The following is a 21,215-nucleotide window of genomic DNA, read 5'->3' on the forward strand; positions in this document are numbered from 1 at the left end:
GATGCACTGCAGCAACTTGCTAAGGCTTCTTCGACAGCACCTCCCAAACCCGCGACCTCTACCACCTAGAAGGACAAGGGCAGCAGGTGCATGGGAACAACACCACCTGCACGTTCCCCTCCAAGTCACACGCCATCCCGACTTGAAATATATCGCCGTTCCTTCATCGTCGCTGGGTCAAAATCCTGGAACTCCCTTCCTAACAGCACTGTGGGAGAACCTTCACCACACGGACTGCAGCGGTTCAAGAAGGCGGCTCACCACCCCCTTCTCAAGGGCAATTAGGGATGGGCAATAAATGCCGGCCTCGCCAGCGACGCCCACATCTCATGAACGAATAAAAAAAACAATGCAGAAAGGAGGAGGTGGGGTGAAGTGTGTTCAGGTGTTAAGCAGATAGTGTAAGGTGGAATAGATAACGGTAGTTATGGGAGTGTGGCAATGTGAGGAAAGGCACCGAGTAGCGGGAAGGTGAAGGGGTAGGCAATGAGCTTGGCTTGAAGGGCTATGGATGCATAAATGATTCCGGGACAGACGGGAAAGGAGCTACTATGGACACATTTTCCCTGAAACACACAAAGATCGGGGGCTTTTTCTCCCCTTCCTTATGATACAGATCTGGCTTGGGAAGTGGAGTTCAACATAAAGTAAAAATGAATATTGGAATATAATACACTCACTGGAAGTGCCTCTGCCGTAGTATCATAGAATGATACAGCAATGCAGGAGGCCATTCTGCCCATCGTGCCTGTGCCGGCTCTTTATTCAATTAATCCCACCCCGCTGCTCTTTCCCCATAGCCCTGTAATGTTTTTCCCTTCAAATATTTATCCGATTCACTTTTGAACGTTATTATTGAAACTGCTTCCACCGCCTTTTCAGGCAGCACATTCCAGATCATAACAACTCGCTGTGTAAAAATGTTTCCACTTGTCGCCTCTGGTTCTTTTGCCAATTATCTTAAATCTGTGTCCTCTGGTTACCGACCCTCCTGCCACTGGAAACAGTTTCTCCTTACTTACTCTATCAAAACCCTTCATGATTTTGAACACCTCTATCAAATCTCCCCTTAACCTTCTCTGCTCTAAGGAGAACAATCCCAGCTTCTCCAGTCTCTCCACATAACTGAAGTCCCTCATCCCTGGGACCATTCTGGTAAATCTCCTCTGCAGCCTCTCCAAGGCCTTGACATCCTTCCTAAAGTATGGTGCCTAAATTGAACACAATACTTCAGCTGAGGCCTAACCAGTGTTTTATAAAGTTTTAGCATAATAGAGTGCAAAATATTAAAGAAAACAGTTTGAAGGACGGGAAAGCGCCCATTTGCTTTTACAGATGCAGACGGTAAATTTACACGCGTGTATATTGTATGAGGCGGTGCTCTCGACGCGAAGCCTCGCCAGATGGGAGCGGGAGTCATACAACTGGGTACATAGACCAGCGCTTATTACAGCACTCCTGATTTTTCAGTCATTAAAATTTTTAGGGTGTAAATTCGACTTGGGCAAAAGAGGCGATGGCGAACAGGCAGCCCGTTTTCCGCTTTGTTTTCCATTGAATTCAAAATGGTTTGCCACTTTGCAATCACCCATTTAACGCAAGACGATTTGGGCGGAATGTTTGGAGATCCAGTAGCACCGATGGATACTCCTATGCTCAGTGTGACGTTGAAAATTGCGGGTGCATTGCTGGAAACTTTCCATCCAATAGAATGTCAACTGATGGCAATCCACAGATCCTGCATCTGCGATTATCTTATACGATGTGTCGAATATCCAGCCCGGTGACAGGAAAATTATCAGCATCCGAAAACGGACAATTGGACGCACATGTAGAACTCCATAAATCGTATAAGCAAGAGTAATTATCACTGGTATAATTAACACACCAAAGTTGAAATATAATGTGTGGCGAAGATCACTCTGCTCTCTGTCTGGCAATATCAGACATTGAAACATAGGAACTTAGGGACATGCCCCTCGATCCTGTTCCGCCATTCAATGAGATCATGGCTGACCTGTATCCTAACTCCATTTACCCACGTTGGCTCCATATCCTTTAACAGCCTTGGCGAGCAAACATCTATCGATCTCAGATTTGAAATTATTAATTGAGCTTGCACCTACTGCTTTTTTTGTGGGAGAGAGTTGCACAATTATACCGCCCTTTGTTTGAAGAAATATGCCCTAACTTCTCTCCTGAATGGCCTGGCTCTGATTTTAAGGTTGTGTCCCCTTGTCTTAAAGTCCCCCACTAGCAAGAAACGTCTCTGTCTATCTACCCTATCAATTTTTAAAATCCTAAAAGCCTCAATCTAATCACTCCATATTAAGAATCCAAGGAATAGAAGCCGAGTTTATGTAATCCCTCCTCAAAATTTAACCCTTGGTGCCCTGGTAACATTCTAGTGAATATATGCTGCACTACCTGGAAGGGCAATATACCCTTTCTAAGGTCAGATGCCCAGAGGTTACACAGTACTCCGGATGTGATCTAACCAGGGCTTTGTATAGCTGTAGCAAAACGTCCTCCCTTGAAATTATAGCCCTGTAGATATAACGGCTAGCATTACATTAATCCTTTTGGGCTTATTTTTGTACCTGATCACTATATTTTCGTGATTTGCGTGCATGGAGCCCTGAATCTCTCTCCCCCCTTCCCCCCACCACCCCGTCCTGTTCCTAGCTTTTCACCATTTAAAATATTTCTGACCTATCCTTTTTTGGTCCAAAATTGATGACCTCACACATACCTGCGTTGAAATCCATCTGTCACTGTTCTGCCCACTCACTTAATCTCTCAATGTCTCTTTGTAATTTTATGCTCCTGTCTACTCTACTTACTGTGCCACCAATCTTTGTATCATTCGCAAACTTGGATGTATATATCTCTATTGTGCTACCTAAGTCATTAATCAATATAGTGAATGGTTGAGACCCCAGCACAGATCCTTGTGGGACACCACGTGTCACATCCTTCCAATTCGAGTACATACCCTTTATTCCTATTCCCTATCTTCTACCGCTTAACCAATTTCCTAATCAGATCAATAATGTGCCTTCAATTCCATGAGCTTTAATTATAGCTGACAGTCTGTTATGTGTAAACCTTATCAAATGTCTTTTGGAAGACCCTATAAACTAATCCATAGACATTCTCCTGTTTACTACTTTAGATACTTCCTCAAAACATTCAATTAGGTTCGTTAGACATGAGCTACCCTTTACAAATCCATGTTGGCTCTCTCTAATCAGCTCACATTTCTCCAAGTGCTCAGTCACCCTGTCCTTAATTATAGATTCCAATAACCTCCCCACAACAGATGTTGAACTAACAGGTCTGCAATTTCCTGGGTTGTCTCTCTCTTACATTTCTTAAATAATGGAGTTACATTTGCAATTGTCCAATCCAAAGGGACAATTCCTTAATTGAGGGAGCATTGGAAGATTATGGCTAAAGCATCTGCAATTTCCTCACCTACTTCCTTTAACACCCTGGGTTTGGAAACCATCAGGTCCTGGGGTTTTGTCAGTCATTATTTTTCTAATAGGTTTCCCTTGCTTACGTTAATTTTAGTGAGTTCCAGTCCTTGATACACTATTAGTTTCCCTCGAATGTCAGGTATATTATCTTACTGACACAAGATTGACACAGAGTATTTATTCAACAAGTTTGCATTTCCTTATTTGTATTTGGAATATTACCCGCATCCTTTTTAAAGGGTCCTCATTACCCTTAACTATCCCTATTCTTCTAATTTTGTGTTAATCTTGATATCCCTCGCAATTTGTTTCCCCTTTTGCAGCTCTTACTATCTTTTTTGTCTTCCTTTGCTGTTCTTTATCTCTCTCCCAGTCCCCTGGATCTACACTATTCATTGCACTTTTATGTGCTCTTTCCTTTAGTCTTATGTCATCTATTACCTCCTTTGTCGACCAGGGCTGCTCTATTTGTTAAGTAGAGCTCTTGCCCCTTAGGGGTATATACTGGTCCTGAAACTATCATGTTACAAGCTAACAAGGTTTTATTTCTCCAGGGTTCTGTTATCCGGGTAAGTTTAGTGCCCCCATACCCCAGGTGGGTGCGATGCTCAAATGAAGCGGACATCCAGGATAAGGTTACCGCTACTCAATTCCAGCATGAATTTCTGCTGGGAACACGGGAGAGCCGAATAGTATACTAATGTAATACGTTAACACAATGCCAATTCTATATTAATACTACGTCCAGAAATTATCATACTTCTGTAAAAATGTAGCAACAGTGGCGCATAATTGACAGAAGTTCCTCTACAGAAAGACCGACTGAAATCCCCGTTCCTTCATAATCATGTGGGACGATGTGCTGTTTACCCTCTCCAGAGGCTTAGTAAGTGTTTCGCAGCTGTATGGAATTACCCTGATCCTGACTGTCTTTCAGTATGACGTGAAGCCCATTCAACATCAGCTATCACAAAAAGGTTCATTTCTGAGTTGTCGATTTTGCTCTCAACCCGCATTATTTTTCAAAATTTAAAAAAGTTAAAAATATCATTTTGCGATTGACAAAACATCCAAACGGTACTGAACACGAAAAAAAAAGACGTTATCGTGAATGATTCCTTACTTGCAGCATTTTTAAAATTCGTTCATGGGATGTGGGCATCGCTGGCGAGGCCGGCATTTATTGCCCATCCCTAATTGCCCTTGAGAAGGTGGTGGTGAGCCGCCTTCTTGAACCGCTTCATTCCGTGTGGTGAAGGTTCTCCCACAGTGCTGTTAGGGAGGGAGTTCCAGGATTTTGAGGATGACGATGAAGGAACGGCAAAATATTTCCAAGTATATTGCCTGTTACATTGGTCTCTCCGATGAACGCACAGTGGAATATATTAAACAAAATGGACACACGGCGTTGGTAAAGCGCGTTAATTCTAAGAACTATAACTGGGCATTGATTATGGTATTAAACAGTTAATGTACGGCCAATTATTGACTGTAATTCACATCGCTAAAAAGTTTACCTCACTGCCTCACTGAAGATTTATATCAACTATATATGAGATCCATTGGCGACATCAGAGAGCACGTGATGAAACAGTTGTTTCACCAGCACCAACAGGCAACGTTCTTTTTCACAGAAAATGCATGCACCAGCAATTGGTCCGTTTCATGCTGTTCACTATCCTGTTCTTGCTGCAGTCGGTATTCCGAATCAGTCATTGTAACAGCTGTTACAATCTGCTATGCAAACACTTCCAGCTGCTCATCTGGAGATTTTTCTGGTCATGATGGGTATTCTTGATTTTACTTCCCTTTCAACTTCAATAGTTAGAGAGCTGAAAAGGAGTTCAGGATAGCTACCAAACTGAACGTAAAGTAATGTGATAAATCACTGGTTAGGCCCCAGCTGGAGTATTGTGTCCAATTCTGGGCGCCGCACTTTAGGAAGGATGTCAAGGCCTTGGAGACGGTGCAGAGGAGATTTACCAGATTGCCATCAGGGATGAGGGACTAAAGTCACGTAGTGAGACTGGAGAAGCTGTGCTTGTTCGCCTTAGAACAGAGAAGGTTAAGGGGGCATTTACATAAGAACATAAGAAATAGGAGCCGGAGTAGGCCAATCGGCCCATCGAGCCTGCTCCGCCATTCAATAAGATCATGGCGGATCTGATCCTAATCTCAAATCTAAATTCATGTCCAATTTCCTGCCCGCTCCCCGTAACCCCTAATTCCCTTTACTTCTAGGAAACTGTCTATTTCTGTTTTAAATTTATTTAATGATGTAGCTTCCACAGCTTCCTGGGGCAGCAAATTCCACAGACCAACTACCCTCTGAGTGAAGAAGTTTCTCCTCATCTCAGTTTTGAAAGAGCAGCCCCTTATTCTAAGATTATGCCCCCTAGTTCTAGTTTCACCCATCCTTGGGAACATCCTTACCGCATCCACCCGATCAAGCCCCTTCACAATCTTATATGTTTCAATAAGATCGCCTCTCATTCTTCTGAACTCCAATGAGTAGAGTCCCAATCTACTCAACCTCTCCTCATATGTCCGCCCCCTCATCCCCGGGATTAACCGAGTGAACCTTCTTTGTACTGCCTCGAGAGCAAGTATGTCTTTTCTTACGTATGGACACCAAAACTGTATGCAGTAGTTCAGGTGCGGTCTCACCAATACCTTATATAACTGCAGCAATACCTCCCTGTTTTTATATTCTATCCCCCTAGCAATAAAAGCCAACATTCCGTTGGCCTTCTTGATCACCTGCTGCACCTGCATGCTAACTTTTTGATTTTCTTGCACCAGGACCCCCACATCCCTTTGTACTGCAGTACTTTCCAGTTTCTTGCCATTAAGATAATAACTTGCTCTCTGATTTTTCCTGCCAAAGTGCATAACCTCACAAGAGGGCGATGGGACACGACAAGTTAAAATAAAATTCCAGCAAGTCCATTTTTATTCTAATTATCTAAAAAATTAACAATTTGTTTAATTGGATATTTCACCATTTTCTTTAACTCCTCTCTGAATTTAGTTTGGGTCACTGCATAAATAAACGTGTTTGTGCAGCAGCTCAAAAGCAGGAGCATATATCCGGTTTCTTGAAGGATATAAACCGGGTCATTGTAACCCGTGAACGAATAAGTCTTAGTAATTCGATAATACAAGTAATGGACTGTGTACGTCAGCCATAACAGCATAAAATTACCGGATATACTGAAGAGCAAAATAATGGATTTTTTCCGGTTCTCCATTTCAGGATCTGGATTCTCTTCAGTGCTCGTGTTGCCCCGCAATGCCCTGCGGACTCTGCTGGCCACTAATATATATCTTACGGTCAGAGCATTAAGTAGCAAAATAACAAAAAATGGCAGAAAAGGGGTCGCGATGCAGTCGAAATAAGAAAATGCTAGCCATAGCCGTGAAGTATAAAAGCTTGATCTTATCCGGCAATACCACGGCAATTTGTTAATTGTATACAGAGGTTCATACACAAAGTACCAGGGGATGTTTTTTAAACAGCTCAGAGCAATCACCGTGCCAACAACCGCAGCTGCTGTTTCCTTCGTACAATATTTGGTTTTCAGCTTCGGGCAACAAATGGCTGTAAAGCGATCAAAGGTGAAAGCGACTGTTGACCAGACAGAAAAGTCTCTGGTTGCATAAACTAGGGCGGTTTTGGTCCTACATATCGGAGTAAGCAACAGAAAATTTCCGGGAAAGTAAATGTCAATCATCCGATTGAGTATAACGCCAGTGACGACAACCAATAGATCCGCCGCTGCCATGCCCACCAGGTAGTGAGTGATACATTTGGAGAGACCGCACTTTCCTCGAGAGAGGATCACAATCGCCACGATGTTGACTGTAGGGGAGGGAAAGAAAGAAAGATAATTAATTCTTTGCAGACTTTAAGAGAAAGTAACAGTTTGCAACCAGCACGTGTTCACTTCAGAAATTCCTTTTTGTATTCTGCATGGAAAGAAATAGCCAGCATTTCCTGGCAACTGTAGGTTGAAAATTAGAAACAGTGTCTGCCGCGGCTCAGTTGGGAGCACTCTCGCCTCTGAGTCAGAAGGTTGTGGGTACAATTCCCACTTCATGGGACGTGAAACATCATCTCGGTTGACATTTCAGTGCAGTACTGAAGGAGGTGCGGTCTTTCAGATGAGGCGTCAGACCGAGGCCCAATCTGCCCTCTCGGGCGGACATAAAAGAGGCCATGGTCACTATTTCGAAGAAGAGCAGGAGAGTTCTCCCCGCCCAGTTGCCCTGGCCAATATTTATCCCTCAACCAAAATCAGTAGCAGAGATTCTCTGGTCATTATCATATTGCTGTTTGTAGAATCTTGTTTTGCACTAATTGGCCGCCTCGTTTCGTATGTTACAACAGCGACTACACTTCAAAAATATTTCATTGGCTGTAAAGCATTTTAGGACACGCTGAGGTCGTGAAAGGCTGGGAATTCTTTCTTTATAATATATATATTTTTAAAAAAACAAATACAAAATATAGATGGGGTGGATTAATGTAACATGACACTTGGAATTCATTAGAAGAAGCAAGACCACCGGATATAAAATCTGGTATTACAAATGAAATAGAAAGAAGTTTTAAAATCAGTGTTAAAATGAATGTTATGCCGAATTGAAAGCCATAAAATGAATTTGAATAAACAATTTTTACATAAATAATAAAATAAACAACAATGAATCTGATTGAATGAAATACAATTCAATAGTAAGCGAGTTTGAGATGAACAATACCATTAATGAATAATGCAGCTGGAAACCCCAATATCAGATGGTAACTTAAAGTAGCAGAGGATTTTTTTTAAACAGCTCAGAGCAAGCACCGTTCCTACAGCCGCAGCTGCCGTTTCCTTGCTGGAAAATTTATTTTTCAAGTTCGGGAAACAAATGGTTATAAAAGACTTTAAGAGAAGTATCAGTTTGCAACCAGTAGGTGTTCACTTCAAAACTTTATTACCGCATTCCGCTTGGAAACAAATAGCCAGATTTTCCCAGTAAATGTAGTTTGCAAATTAAAACCGTGTCAGCCGAGGCTCAGTAAGTAACATTCTCACGTTTGAGTTAGACGGTTGTGGGTTCAAGGCCCGCTCCAGAGACTTGAGCTCATAATTTCGATTGACACTTCCGTGCAGTACTAAGGGAATGCTGCACGCCCCAATGCCCGGGCCAATATTTTTCCCTCAACCAACAGCACTCAACCGGATTATCTGGTCGGCGCCTCTTTGTGGGAGCTTGCTGTGCACTAATTGGCTGTCGCGTTTCCCTAAATTACAGCAGTGACCACAATTCAAAATCCTCCATTGGCTGTAAAGCGCTTCAGGTCACCCTCAGCTCGTGAAAAGCGTTCGATTCGTTTCTTCCCTTTCTCTTTAAACTATAAATGGGGTTGGTTAATTTAACACGATATTTGGAAGTCATACGAAGAGGGATTGATCCGGAAATCAAATCTGGTACTAAAATTGGAATAGAAAACATTTAAAAATCAATTTTAAAGTGAGTTATGATATGCCGGATTGAGTGCACTAAAATTAATTTGAATAAATGACTTTCAAACACATAATTTTAAAAAAATCTGAAATTTGTTAAGTGAATGAAATAAAATTCAATAGAAAGCGAGCTTGAGATTAACAAGAAACCAATGAATAATAAAGGTGGAAAAACCCAATAAAAGAACAAACCTATTTCACCACAGATATCGGGATTTGCCGCCACCGGGAACGATCCGAGATTTGGAGAGTGGCGGGTGGACTGAAGTGAGTGAAATCGGATTGTGCCTGCAGATCAGACAGGAATATTTTGCGATGATGAAAGCGCCGCTGACTGAGCACGCGTGGTTTCCAAATCTGAGGGCATTTGGCACATCACTGATTCGGCCAAGCGGCAAACCTGTTGCTTGTCCTGATTTTCCAACGAGGCGAGGAGGGTGGGGAGGTGATGCATAACTGATATATAATTTCAGCTGCACTTTATATTTAACGAGCAGAATTTACATGTTGAAATGTGCCCTCCAAGCAGATTATATCGTAAATAAGCTTAACGCTCCCGAACTTTATTGATGGGTCAGTGGACGAGTAACATGTCAGATGTTATACTGAGTTACACAATCACGGAATATCCCGGATTCAGCCTCGGGTTATCCGGCCGTCCATCTCAGATGTTGTGACACAGATACCACAGACAGAATCAGAGATACCGGTGGAGGAAGGGACATCAATCAACGTTGTTACTTCTGAGCAGTCCGAACAGAACGCGCTTGAGTGTGATTGACAGGCGAGGACATGATGTAGCTAATCAATAAAATGACCTCTATGGTCAAGACACTGTTAAATCTCCTTATCAATGGATGCCTAACAGGACAGGTATTTGAAGGCTGGCAGAGCCTGTGAGACCTGATACCGGAGCAGCAGGGGGAACTTGAAAAATAATTTCTTATTATCTTTGACCAAAACATTGAATTATATTCTCCGCGCCATCGACAATATCATGCAAATTGCAAAAATAACAACTAGTGCTTGCAATTACACACGTCGCCCAATACAGACCAAAGTATCACCCAGTAAAACACTGTTTGGACTGTACTGATTGTTACTTGTGCGCCAACCAATATTCCTCTCTGTTTTCGCAAACAGATTAAGGAGCAGCTCGCCTTCTTTGTCTGTGGTGTTGGTAGAACAACGAGACTGCAGGAAAGACGTGGTTATTATTCGCCGTGACTAAATAATTAACTCGCGTTTGGAATGAAATACTGTTATATTATTAACAGGTTTTAATCATTTCACTTCGCATTGCAATATTGTTAAAATAAGGCGGGAACCGTTGTACGAAACAGTAGAGAGAGATCGATAGAAGGAACAGAACGAGGGGCAGTGAAAGAAAGGCATACGAGAAATCGTAAGAGAGGGGAAGAGAGGGGGAGAAAGATATCTGGGGTAGTTGTAGCCAATTCACTATATTTGCTATATTATTTCAAAATAATTATTAATTATAATGGTTGACAAATAAAGATGAAACTTGAATACATTTTACTTCAGATATACAGTAAATAAATCGGATTCTTGCTTTAATTATTCTGATTATTTTAATAGTTTACATCAATAACAGGGGAGACGATTGAAAGCTCCACAACCATTTACCTGGTTGGAGATGAATCGTTTGCTTACATGGTGGAACAGTTCAAAGATCAATATTCCTCACCCCCTCCATTTGGACTCTGTATATCCATCTGCACTCAATGGAAGTTTAAAGCGAAACGTATAAATCTATCAACATACATTTAAAAGCCGTTACCACGGCTGATTCAAGGCACGAGGTAGCACGCCATTTGAAGAATGTGTAAGAAATGTGGTCTATCTTCGAGCGGAAATAACTATAATTTCAATAAAATATTATATTAAATACATAATGTAAAATTAGGATAGCTGAGCCATTGAGCGGTTACCTCAGAATATGTGACTATATGCACACCCACCCAGACGGATTGAGCAGCAAGAACAATGAAACAGTTTAGCACAAGTTTGCACAGCTGATAAGATTGCTACTTACCTGGGACACCAACAGCGGCAAGGATTGGATAGTAAATAGCGTACACCTGACCAGTTACTGGCTCGTGCATTTTCTGTCAGAAGCGATTACATTTCAACTGCCTCAAAACATGGTTTGCGGGAGAGTCAATATATGGATCAGCGAATCCTCCAGTGAGACAATTAGGTAATATAATTACTGACGTTAGTTTCACTCGTTTGCACACAGAAAGTGAGCGGGTTGCTTCTATTCTAATGATTGTAATACGATTGTCTTTAAATTTTTAAACGTTTTTAAAACGAAACGCCCAAAATATCAATAGTTATTTTGGTAACATTCTTTCCGAAATCAAAATTGAAAGGTGATGCACGCAATGTCCAAGAGTGCATCTCAAGCCCAGGATAGTTCTCTGGTGTGTGCTGAGTTGACTGATCTGTGCGAGGATTGGAGGTGAGGCAGATAAAATTGTTTCACAGCTCGCAAGCTGGAAAGGCAGACAAACGGCCCAGGTTCTGCCTCCAAATCATTATCCTTCATTACTGCTGGGAATTGTGCATGTGTGAATGTGGTCAGTGGGCGAATGTACTGAACGGCAGCGTATTGCTTTGGAACCACCTGACTCAAGGCCAAGCATGAGCTTTCCCATAAACAATCTCGGAAAAAGTGCTCTATCTCTTCCAGGAGCCTAACATGCTCATGCAAATTTCGTATGTCGGTTAATTTAGAGGAAATAACTGGCTCTCTCCTTCATCAATTGTTTTCAATTCGGGCACCACACATTAGGAAAGATGTCAAAGCCTTAGCGTGGGTGAAGAAGAGATTTACTAGAATGCTACCATGGATATCACTTCAGTTAGGTGGGAGACTGGAGAAGCTTGGGTTATTCTCCTTAGAGCAGAGAAGGTTGAAGGGCGATTTGATAGTGGTCTTCAAAATCACGAACGGTTTTGATAGTGTAAATAAGGAGAAATTGTTTCCAATGGCAGAAGCGTTGGTAACCAAAGGGCACAGATTTAAGGTGTTTAGCAAAATAACCAGAGGCGACAGGAGGATTTTTTTTTATTATGCAGCAAGTTGATATGGAATACACTGCCGGAAAGGTTAGAGGAAGCGTGTTCAATAATAACTTTCAAAAGGGAATTGGATAGATTCTTGAAGGGAAAACAGTTGCAGGGCTATGATGAAAGACCAGGGGGTTTAGATTACTTGGATATCTCCGCCAAAGAGCCGGCACAGGCACGATGGGCCGAATGGCCTCCATCAGTACTGTATCATTCTAATATTCTATGATTCCATGATGCTAACGAATGATAATATCGCAAAGAGTAATTTCCAGGGCATTATTTCCATGTTTCAAATGTGATGACCGTCTTCTGCCATTTCAACAACTAAATTTTAAGAATTTCGTTACGCTTGCATACTACCCCCTTTGCATGTGACTTGACTCCTTTAACTGTATGCTTCAGTTTCCCTCTTGGAATCATGAGTTTGAGTGTGGGAGGATTTAGTATCAATTTATCGTTTAACCGAGGCGCTCAGTTCATTAGACGTTCACAGCATTCGCCCAGGTAACAATCAGAGGCCGAGACTGTGAGTGTCGAGATGTTATCAACTATAGAAGATATCACAGCGGGTCACCTTCTACATAAGACCCATTTCTAGCTGGATGCACAACGTAACGATAAGAAGGTAGAATTTTCCTGAACCATTCCCTTTCCTGGACAGCAGGCCCTAATAATGTCAGATTAGTATAGAGACATAGACTGCAACTAGTGACATCCCAACAAAGCTTTATTTCAGAACAGCGCGGTCTGTGTTAGGTGTACACGGCATATTCAAATAGATGTTTCGGATTTTGAGGCAACACAATTTAGAAACAACCTCAATCTACCTGAGTGCAGTGACTAGAATAGAGCTTCGTTTCAAAATTATAGAATGTCGCTGCTTTACAACACAGCGAGGAGCCATTCGGCCCGTTTTTTTTTTTGCTGGCTCGCTGAAAGTGTCCCTCACCCTTTCCCCACGTATTTTTCTCTTTTTGGAACACGTGTCCAATTCAATTAAAAGCTGTTATGAATTCTGATTCCGCCCTGGCCTCTGCTAAGTTATACTTTTCCTATCACCACCACTAACCCCCCCACCCCCCCACACACACACACACCAAACAATACCTTTCCCGTGTTTCTTTGGTGATGATTTTAATTTCCTGCCCTGCACTTACCCCGCTCCGCCACCAGGTGAAAAATGTTTCCCCCTCTTTAACTCATAGAAACCTCTCACATTTGTGGCCACTTCTACCAGATCTTATCTTAAACTCCCCTATTTTAATTAAATGACCTCCAGTTTCTCCTGTCGGCTTTGACATCTAAAGCTACTCATCCCCGGTATTATCTGAGTGAATTTCCTCTGCACCATCTCCATATCCTTTACATCCTTTCTGAAGTAGTGTTTGGAAAACTTGCCACAAGGGAGTAAATTTCCAAATTGCAATCCGCTGCAAAACAGGTGTTGCAGATCGGCCGCTGGTTCTGGAAACTGCCCGATTTTCATTGCTAATGATTTCAATGGCACGCTTCAGGCGGCGTATCCGGAAATCGCGTTTGCACTCATTTTGCTTTTCCACCTCTATTTTAATTAGTTTCGCTTCATGTGCCCACACTCGCCGCATATGTTCCATTCTAAATAGTATTTTACATTTACCAGTAACCTACGGTGATTGTCTTCGTATTTTACATGCAAATTTTAATTATTACTTAGTTTTATTTTGAAACTAACCTCACCAGTCCATCGGAAAACAGACGGGATCGGATGCAACGCTGGTTTTACTTGCCTTTCCCTCACCCCCAATTTTACTCTCCATTGAAATGAATGGAGCGGTATATTGGGCTGGGTGTAAAACCGGCCTTCCACTCGATACCGTGAGATTCCCGCCCGGCGAGTTAGGTTAAAATTACCGCTTTTCAGTCACCAGAATGCGACCGTGTAGGCGGATGGATTAATTTCCGTCCACAGATGCAGGAATGAAACATTGAATTCCAGAAAGAATCCTACCGAACTGATGCTTTCTATTGGGTGTCTAGTCAGTAATTTTCCTCTTTCCTGCAGTTGACATAATGGCGACTGTGGTCCTGTCCTGATGAAAGTGCTGTCTTCCCAAAGTCCTCACTCACTACCTGGTGGCCATGGCTGTACGGGATCTGCTGGTCGTTCTCACCTTGTAATTCTGAACCGGGTTATTGGTTATCAAAGCGTATTAATTTTAAGCTCTATCATTGGTCATTGATTACATTCTGTAGTTATTGTACGTCCAAATATTACGCATAAAGTGACATTGTGTTATACTAGTAATCTTAAAGGAAACTTCTTGCACATCAATGTATTCACCCCAGGTCCCTGCCTTTCCTACACAACTTTTCCAATTCTTCCTCTCCTTTCCTGAAGATTGATCTTCTTGTTGAAATGTGTTTCCATAGTACCTCACCCAGCAAACCATTCTTAATGCGTCACCTCAGGGAGTGCCTGTCCAAAGTGTTTTCGATTGGGCCCGTGTTGGGAAGTGATTACAGCAACTGAGATGCATTCAGATTTCGACCCCTATACACTTTCCAGCAGTAAAAGATGGGCAGTGATCAGAATGTCAGATTTCTAGCTGACAGTTGAACTGCAAGTCCAAGAGAGCTGGGCAAGGGTCAAATAGAGGGTGAGATTATTCATTGTTTTTTGAAACTCTTTGGGAACTGGATTTACATGTAGATTTACTACTAGTTGTAATTTCACTGTTTTTTTCGGCCACAAGAGTTTATGCTTACCCTTTGATATCAGAATTTAAGGAATGTGTGAGGGGTAGGGTTCATTACTATAGCGCCATACGGTGGCAGCAGTTTACTATTACATGAGCTACCTTCAAGAACCGAGACGAAATCTTTCCCCGATACATACAGCACTTTTAAGGTATTAAAACGTCCCAAGGCTCTTCACAGGAGCGTAATCAAACAAAATTTAATATGGAGTCACATAAAGAGATATTAGGACAGCTGACCAAAAGTTTGGACAAACAGGTAGGTTTCAAGGTGCGTCTTAAAGGACGAGAGAGAGGTGGAAAGGAAAGGTTTAGGGAGGGAATTCTAGTGCTTAGGGTCGAGAAAGCTGAAGGCACGGCCAGCAATGGAGTTGCGAAGGAAATCGGTATACACAAGAAGCCAGAATTGGAGGAGCGCAGAGATCCCAGAGAGTTGGAGGGCGGGAGCAGGTTTCAGAGGTGGAGAGTGGTGAGGTAATTTGAATGCAAGGACAATAATATAAAATTGACTTGCTGCAGGACCGGGAGCCAATATACGTCAGCGAGCACAGGGATGATGGGTAAATGGGACATTGCGAGTTCGGATAAGGGCAACAGGGCTTTCGATTAGCTGAAGCTTACTGAGGATGGAAGATGGGATGCCCTCCAGAAAGGCCCAACACAACGCAAAGTGCGAACCATTATATTATCACGGCGCCACACATCAGATGCGGCAGTGACATCGAACAACAACATGCTGATCTTTGTAGCGCTTAGAAAAGAAAGCAAGAGACCCAAATAATCAGTGCCAGAATTTTTGGCAGCAGTGAGATGTGAACTGACACGATTGCAGAGACTGATGCTTAAAAGACCGCTTAGCCGCGCTGCAGCATGCGTGCAATTGCACTTCCCCTTCTGATGAAAGGTAATCGACCTGAAACGTTAACTCTGGTTAGCAAACTGCCATGCAAATAAAACGCAATTGTTCAGTTAGCACATCCCTTGTATCACAAAATTCCAAAAGAAAATGTCGTTATAAATCCGACCGCTCTCATTTCCAAGAGACGGCAAACATTTATAAATCATTAGTTAGCCCTCAGCTGGAGTATTGTGATGGATCCAAGACCTTGACGGACGTCAAGCACTTGGAAAGGCTGCAGAGCAGATTTACTGGAATGGAAACAGGGATGAGGGACTTCAGTTGGAGAGATTACAGAAGCTGGGATTGTTCTCCTGAGAGCAGAGAAGGCAAAGGGAAGATTTAATACAGTTGATCACAATAATGAGGGGTTTTGATGGAGTAGATAGAGAGAAACTGCTTTGTTAGCGGGTTTCTCCGTCACTGTCGCAACTATGGTTTGTTAATCCATCAACAATAACTCCTGATAGATTCCAGCCGGAGTGGTCATAAAATAACAAGTTTAGCAGATTGACTTACAACAGAGATGCATTACAGCATTAACATTATAATCAACATTATTATAGTTATAATGCAACTGTCTACAGATTACATTAAACGGACAAGCAATCAATACAACCTGATGGACTTCCAACCGTACCCTCTTGAGAGCTCTCACTTTCTGGGAGGGAGCATGCCCTATCTTTACGTCAGCACCGCATGGTCATCGGTCCTCCCACCGTGCTGACGCCACGTTACCAACTCAAGATAAGCTGTTTTACCTAATGTAGCTAATGATCACGACTTCCATCTCTGTTTACAAGCTGTTATGTTCCTCTGAGGAATGTGTACTTCTCATCTGTGTACAACCCCCCTTATTCGGCCTTGCACGGCCCCACCAATGTCGATTTCATAGCAACCACATCTCTTGTTTAGGTGTAAACCACCTTCTGTCGTTAATATTATCTATTCTATGGTCTCCCTGATGTTCGGCCGTGTGAATTGTCCTTGTTCATAGGGAGATGCTGAACTTTTACCCTCCTATTGTGAATGCTTGTTTTAAACCATTAGCTTACATGCTTACACTGTCAGTAGGGTAGGCAACCAGAGAACACAGATTTAAGATAATTGGCAAAAAAATAGAAGAGGGATATGGAGAGAATTGTTTTTAATATAGCGAGTTGTTAAGATCTGGAATGCAATAATTAAAGGATGGCGAAAGCAGTTTCAATAATAACTTTAAAAGAGGAATTGGACAAAAGCTTGAAAAGGAAAAATGTGCAGGACCATAGGGAAAGAGCAGCAGAGTGGGACAAATTAGATAGTTCTTTCAAAGTGCCCACACAGACACGATGGGCCAAGTGGGCCTCCTTCTGTGCTGTATGAATCTATGATTATAAGAGGCGGTATTGAATTTTGGAGCATAGAGGATGCAAGGAGTTGAAATGAGTGAAAAGGCTTTCACCATCAACAAAATTATTTTTTTCAGGTAATAAGGATTGATGTTTTCTATTGGCTTATGTAGCAGTGGGCAAAAGAGGTAAATGAAACTCTGTCATGACTCGGATTCGAACCGTGGTCACTGCGACCACCACGCAGAGTACGAACCACTACGAATGTGCACCCAGATACACGCAAAAACAGGACATAAATCAAATAATTCCAAATCAATTTTCTTTTACATTTATCTGTGGACCTTTCGCCAGAACTCATCTACGCCCAAAATCATTGCTCCACCAGCAAGTTGCAGTGCTTTACACTCGAGTCTCCTGCAGTTACGCTTGCTCGGAGGGTACGTTTAAATTTGTTTAATTCAGGCTCAGCAGGAAGCAAAGATATTTTCCTCGTGTTTTATTGCAATTTTTTTTTTGCAACCTAATCCCCTGTCGTGAGGGTTCATACTGTCGGGGAATGGTTTCAAGCAGAATAATAGGCAAAGACAATGTTAGAAATGGTTTGGGGCATACTTTTTAAAACAGTTCACAGAAAAATGTTGAGAAGTTACATTCCCTGCTGTATTTCAATTATATCTACTTTGTGATTGAAAATCAGAATATTCCAAAAAAGAGCAGTGGTTACATTTCCATATATTTTCTGAAAGGTGTCCATTTTGACAGTCCTTATTGCAACGAAAAGGTGTCTGTTTTATTTCAGGTGTTTGAAGGTATTGCCGGTCGCCAAACCATCTGCCCTGTCAACGTAACTCCTGTTAACAATGTTTTATTTTTGCATATTCGCAGATGTCCTCATTTTGGATAGATCGTTCCTGTTTGCGGAAGTTTGAGATATTGATAGATGCGGACAGAATCCCTTCATTCTGATCTGGTTTGGTTGATTTCGTGATGCCAAGGCCAGGGGTTGTAATCCGAACAACATTCTGTAACGAAAGGTATTTGTGTTAGATATGGAGCTACTAAGGACATGAATTGAACGCAATTGGACTGTGCTGTCTTTTGCAGAGCAAATCATATTATGGCATCTCTGGTAGTATTCTATTGCCGCCGATCCATGAGATGATCAGTGAAGTCTTCATGCATGTAAGAAAGAACTTGCAATTATATAGCAGGACAGGCTGATAAGGACGTTAAAAAAACATGCGAGATGCTGGGCTTTATCAACAGTGGCATACATGGCAAATGAAGGGGAGTAATGCGAACCCTCTACAAATCACTCGTGAAGCTCCAGCAGGAGTATTGTGTACAGTTCTGAGCACCACATTTTAGGAAGGTTGTCAAAGCCTTGGAGAGGGTGCAGAGGAGATGTACCCGAATTATGCCAGGGATGAGAGTCTTCATTTATACGTAGAGACGAGAGACGCTGGGATTGTTCTCTTTACAGCGGATGGACTTAATAGATTTCTTCAAAATTATGAAAGGTTTTTATAGTGTAAATAAGGTGAAACTTTTTCCAGTTGGAGAGTCGGTAACCAAAGGACACACATTTAATATAATTGGCCAAAAGTACTAGAGTGGAGTTGAAGAGAATTTGTTTTTACGCAGCGAGTTGTTGTGATCTGGAATGCACTGCCTGAAAGCGTGGTCGAGGCAGATTGAATTGTAACTTGCAAATGGTAATTGGATATATGGTTGGAAAGGAGAAAAGTTGCAGTGCTTTCGGGAAAGTGCGAGAGGTGGTGGGGAGCCGATGGTGGTGCAGGGGTATGAGACTAATTGTAGAGCATTTTCCAAGATCCGGCACGGGCACGATGGGCTGAATGGCCTTCATGTGTGCTGTATGATTCTATGATTATGAAGACCTAAGCAATGCCATTCAATGAATAACTATTGAAGTGCCGTCTCGGGTTGTAGAAAATTGCAGCAACTAGTGAATCACCTCTCTTTGGGTAAAGACATTACTCCTGCATTCCCTATTGGATTTATTAGCGACTATTTTATTTTTATGATCTCTAGTTTTGGACGCCCCCACAAGAGGAAACATTGGGCCTGATTTTAGCAGGCCTGCGGGTTTCCTGCGGGTTGGGTTTCGGGTGCGTGGCCTCCGCGCCCGGTGAAATTAGTGGGTTTCCCGCGCTGCTGGTCTGCGCGTCGGGCGGGCTGCGCATGCGCAGTACGATCTGTCATCGAGAGGCTCTCTAGTTAAAGGGGCAGTCCTCCACTGACAGATGCTGCAACCAATGGAACAAATTACAGCATGGAGCAGCCCAGGGGGAAGGCTGCTCCCAGTTTAATTATGCCTCACCCCAGGTATCATCAGATGGGGTGAGGAGGAGGGGGAGGACAGAGATCTTCCACCCGGCGGGCGGGAGGAAGCGGCCTGCCTCTGCCACCAAGAAGGCCTGGCTCGAGGTGGCAGAGGGGGTCATCTGCATCACCAACATATCGCCCACCTGCATACAGTGCAGGAGGCGCTCCAGTGACCGCAGTAGGTCAGCCACAGTGAGAACACGTAGTCTTTCCCCTACACTCCGTCTGCCACAACACTGCCCCCACCCCACATCTCCTTCGGCACCGCCAACACTACTCTGTCACATCACCCCTCATACCCACTCAAACCCCATCCTCATCTTACCTGCACCTACTCACCTCGCCAGTACTCACCCCGCCACTAACACGCAACCAAATCCTCATACAATCTCATGGCTCTATCCCATACTCACCCTCTCGTGCATCTCCCTCACGGCCAGCCTCACTCAACCTGCCACCACCTGTGCTGCAGCCACAGGGCATGCATCGCATATGTGCAGTAGGCAGCGTACGGCAAACGTGTCGTGAGCATGAAGGGGATGCACAAGGGTGTCTGAGGGTTTGCCATGGGTGTTACCTATATTGAATTTCAGAGCAACAAACATCACACATTATATTGGCACCACCACTGCCATGTCTCCGCGAATCCTGTATGTTGTATCCAATATGCCCGCTCCTGGGTATCACTATGAGGACCCACCACTGATGCCACCCATTGTGTTACTGCAGAGTAGGTGCAGGTGTATTTGCAGGGCTCTTCCGCACAGACGACTGAGAGACATCGGCGGTGTACCCGGCTGCACCCTGGAAGGATGCGGAGGAGAAGTTGTGGAGGGCAGTGGTGACTTTGGCAGCGACGGGTAAGCAGATGGTGCTGGGGCCAGCCAGGAGCAGCTCGGCATGAAAGAGCCTGCAGATCTCCACGACTACATGTCGAGTGAATCTGCGCCTCCGTGTGCACTGCTGCTCGGAGAGGTCCGGGGAGCTGCGCCTCAGTCTGTGGACCCTGTGGCGAGGGTAGTGCCCTCTGCGACGCGTCTCTCTCTGCGGTAGCCCTCCCTCCTGCTGTACAGGTGGATGTGTCACAGCACTCTGTTGTGGAGCTCCACGTGTCAGAGGTGGACGGCGTGGATGGCGAGGCTGGTGATGCTGTTCACCCTCCGAGGAGGTCATGACTGCAGCTACGGCGGCCCCCATCCGCAATATGTACATCTGAGGGGATCCGCAAGGTAGGCACATGCCTCCGCACCCCGGGGTGAGTGTGCAGGTTGGTGACTTTGACCGTCAGGAGGGTGCTGGTGGAGGCCACACTTTGTCCCAAGTGACAGAGCGGCCTCTTGCAATGGGTGAGTGTCTCCCCTCCCCCCTACCTGTCAAATGGACCTTTGCAGCTGCCACAGGCTGACGGCTGCAACACGTCCAGTAAAACTGGGACTGTTTCCCCCAGTGTGTGAAACAGTCCCATGTTTCCCCAAAATCACACACAGTCCCTTAATCAGGTCAGTTAATGACCTGAACAAGCGAAATAAATAACCTCAAGTGGCATCCCGCTGGCTTTAATTGCCTGCGGGATTCCCACCAGCGGGGGCCACGCACGCACCCCCGCACGTCATCGGGGAACCCGGAAGTGGGCGGGATCGTGGCGCGATCCGGTCACGTGACTGGATATCGGGATTTTCGGGCCCCCCCGCTGGAAACCCACAGGAAACCCGACGGTAAAATCGTGCCCATTGTCTCTACGTTTACCCTATCAAACCCTTTCATAATCTTGAAGACCTTTACTAGGTCACCCCTCAGCCTTT

At 43.7% G+C, this 21,215-nt stretch overlaps 1 protein-coding gene across 1 annotated transcript in view; it reads right to left on the reverse strand.

Moving 5' to 3' along the window:
• LOC137306132 (uncharacterized) overlaps positions 1–21,215 on the reverse strand; it is a 61,567-nt gene that overhangs the window by 23,909 nt on the left and 16,443 nt on the right. Inside the window, exons 8-11 of the mRNA XM_067975191.1 lie at positions 17,924–18,086; positions 11,233–11,306; positions 11,055–11,127; positions 6,688–7,344 (exon numbers count right to left, since the gene is read on the reverse strand). Of these exons, the coding sequence (XP_067831292.1) occupies positions 6,688–7,344; positions 11,055–11,127; positions 11,233–11,306; positions 17,924–18,086 (967 nt within the window). The remainder of the gene's footprint in view (positions 1–6,687; positions 7,345–11,054; positions 11,128–11,232; positions 11,307–17,923; positions 18,087–21,215) is intronic.

The sequence above is a fragment of the Heptranchias perlo genome, chromosome 42, assembly GCF_035084215.1.
Source record: "Heptranchias perlo isolate sHepPer1 chromosome 42, sHepPer1.hap1, whole genome shotgun sequence".
NCBI lineage: Eukaryota > Metazoa > Chordata > Chondrichthyes > Hexanchiformes > Hexanchidae > Heptranchias > Heptranchias perlo.